Raw genomic sequence first — 3171 nt, forward strand, 5'->3', positions numbered from 1 at the left:
AAAAAAAAAAAAAAAAAGACAGTTAAGGCATGCTCTATGCAATGAGATAGGGCAGGGAGCTAGCCACTCGGTGGGATGTTGAAGCGCAGTAACAGATAGGGAAGAGCATGAGAGCCCCAGAAATGCTTAGTCTCCTGAACTGTTTTACCTTGGTGTGTTAGTTGTCAGTCAGTACCTGAGCAGAAGTTGAGGATGGACACCTTCAGATCCAACTTAGAGGACACGGTTCCTTCGGCAGGGCGGCAAGAGCTGAGGAGCAAGGCAAGGCCAGTGAGCATGCAGAGGATGGAGATGATGAACAAAGCCCTGGAATACTGGAGGTAATCTGCAAGGAGAGGAAAGGCTTGGTTAGTCCAGTAAATAACATCCTCCAAGAAAGCTGGAGAGCCGGGCAGAGGGGCACACACCTGCCATCCCAGTACTCAGGAATTGACGACAGGAGGACTAGGGAGTTCCAGGTCAGCCAAAGCTACATAGTGAATTTCAGGCTAGCCTGGGCTACTTGAGACCTATCTCAGACAGACAAACAAATGGGTATATAATTAAAGATAGAAGCCGGGCGGTGGTGGCGCACGCCTTTAATCCCAGCACTAGGGAGGCAGAGGCAGAAGGATCTCTTGAGTTTGAGGCCAGCTTGGTCTACAAGAACTAGTTCCAAGACAGACAGGCTTCAAAGCTACACAGAGAAACCTTGTCTCAAAACAACCAAAACCAAAAAATAATTAAAGCTAGATAAAATCTCAGAGATGGGAGAAGGACAGAAGATGAAATGGAGTTTGCCATGTGGTACCATGGACACTAATAAGATCTTCTTACTAAGTATTCATTGTCTCTTTATTACCACCACCACACACACCCCCACCCCCGCTTCTGATACAGGGTTTCCCTACACATCCAATCTGGCACTGAATTTTTGATCCTTCTGTGTCTGTGCTGGAATTACACCGCACTAGTACCTAATTACGTGGAATTTTCTTTAGTGTGAAGACAAAGCCCAGCCCCATAAACATAATTTTCAGTGGCTATCTATACACTAGTCTATCACGCTCACTACTTGCCCAATGAATTATCTATTGTTGAACCTGGAGTTCGTTTTTCTGGTTTTTTTTTCTCTTGTCACCAGAAGACTACAAAATGGAGTCACATTTACTTTAGCTTCTATACTGCAATGATTTCAAATTCAAATTTATCATAATATAGGGATTTAATACCCCCAGTCCTCTCTTTTTCTGAGAGGCTCCCAAGGCCTTATTTCACATTTGTTTAGGAGTTTGGAAGATCATTCCAATATCATGGAATATTATTTTAACTATGTGAATATGTGTTACATTTGTTTATGCTGCATTTGTTTAACAATGTAAGGACGCATGTTGAATTATGTAAAGAGGTGTTTGTTTCACTTGCCTGCATAAGGCACCTGACTGGTCTAATAAAGAGCTGAATGGCAGATAGCTAGGCAAAACAGGGATAGGCAAGGCTGGTGGCAGAGAGAATAAATAGAAGAGGAAATCTAGCTTGAAAGAAGAACAAAAGGAAGAAGAGAGGAGAGAACAAGAGAGATGCCTGGGGCCAGACACCAGGCAGTCACCAGTCAACCAAGTAAGATATAAAGAAAGGTAAAATGCCCCAAGGCAAAACATAGATAAAGAGAAACAGATTAAAATAAAAGCTAAGATAAGGCTGAGCATTCATAATTAATATTAGATCTCTAAGTCATGATTTGGGAGCTGGTTGGTGGCCAAAAAAGTCTGGTACATTCCAGTGGCCTTACCCAAGTGCCAGCCCTTTTTTCTTGTTCTTGTTTTCTCTCTCTCTCTCTGTGTCTCTCTGTCTCTGTCTCTGTCTCTGTCTCTCTCTCTCTCTCTCTCTCTCTCTGCTCTTTGAGAAAGGGTCTCACTATGTAGCTTTGGCTGACCTAGAGCTCACTACACAGCCCAGGATGGCCATGAACTCTGCCTCCAAAGTGCAGGGGCCCTTTCTTCTCTCTTCTCCTAGTTCTGCCTGTGCGGAGTGGATGCTGATTCTAGAGTAAGGGTGGTAGGTACATCCCCGGCCTGAAACCTATCCCTCCTCTGGCTTCCCATCATTATTTTACTGAAGATTTAATAAACGGACAGAAATTTCTACCGGGGAGTAGAAGCTTTTCTGATGTACTATGGTCCTAACAACCTCTCCAGCATCGTTTGGATGGGGCACTCCTCTCTAGTTTCTTTCACACGTGACTGAAGCAGGAGGTAGCTCAGCCCTATTACTGAAAGTTCTAGAAGCACTGTGTTTCCTTTCAGTTTATCCGTGCTTGGGACTGAACCCCGGACCTTGTTCATGTCAGCCAGGCATCCTGCACTCTACTCGAGACCACACTCTATTGTGTTTTCAGTGTATGACGCCTGCCCACCACATCGAGTATGTACGGAAGCCAGAAGAGGGTGTCAGACACCCCTGGAACTGTTGGTAAGCCACCATGTGAGAGCTGAGAAACTAACCCAGGTCCTCTGGAAGAGCGGCAAGTGATCTTAACCTCTGAGTCAACTCTCATCATCAGCTTTTTAAAAGTCAGATTCAGTATTCACTCTTGGGCTAACCTTGAACTCAAGATAACCCTGCGGATTCCTTCCAAGTACTGGGATTATAGGAGTGTGTTATCACACCCAGCCCTTCTAAACACAGTTAAACCTAAAAATCCAAGTGCAGTTCCCAAGCAACCTAGAACAAAGAATTTGTGTACCGAGACTATTTTAATTTGTCAGGAATGGTGGTGCACACCTTTGATTCCAGCACTTGGGAAGCAGAGGCAATCAGATTTTTATGAGTTCAAGGCCAGCATAGTCTACCTTGTGAGTTCCAGGAAAATCAGAGCTACTTAGCCGTTGAGACCCTGTCTCAAAACAAACAAGCAGATTATTTCAGTTTTATCCAGGTGAGGTGGTACACGCGGGTAATCCTAGCATTTAGGATGCACATGCAAGAGGATCAGAAGTTTTAGGTTGTCCTCAACTACATAGTCAGCCGAAGACCCTATCTTTAAAAAGAAAAAAGCAAGTTAAACAAAACGAAGCTTTAAAAAAAAGATATGCAGGCCGGGCGGTGGTGGCGCACGCCTTTAATCCCAGCACTCGGGAGGCAGAGGCAGGCGGATCTCTGTGAGTTCGAGACCAGCCTGGTCTACAGAGC

The 3171-nt window shown here is 44.7% G+C and overlaps 1 protein-coding gene across 3 annotated transcripts in view; it reads right to left on the reverse strand.

The window, feature by feature from the left end:
• Tmem202 (transmembrane protein 202) overlaps positions 1-3171 on the reverse strand; it is a 30122-nt gene that overhangs the window by 1502 nt on the left and 25449 nt on the right. For all 3 annotated transcript variants that reach the window (XM_013354600.2, XM_026777226.1, XM_005369500.2), the window contains one exon: positions 176-325. In XM_013354600.2, the coding sequence (XP_013210054.1) occupies positions 176-325 (150 nt within the window). The remainder of the gene's footprint in view (positions 1-175; positions 326-3171) is intronic.

The sequence above is a fragment of the Microtus ochrogaster genome, unplaced genomic scaffold, assembly GCF_000317375.1.
Source record: "Microtus ochrogaster isolate Prairie Vole_2 unplaced genomic scaffold, MicOch1.0 UNK49, whole genome shotgun sequence".
NCBI classification, from domain to species: domain Eukaryota; kingdom Metazoa; phylum Chordata; class Mammalia; order Rodentia; family Cricetidae; genus Microtus; species Microtus ochrogaster.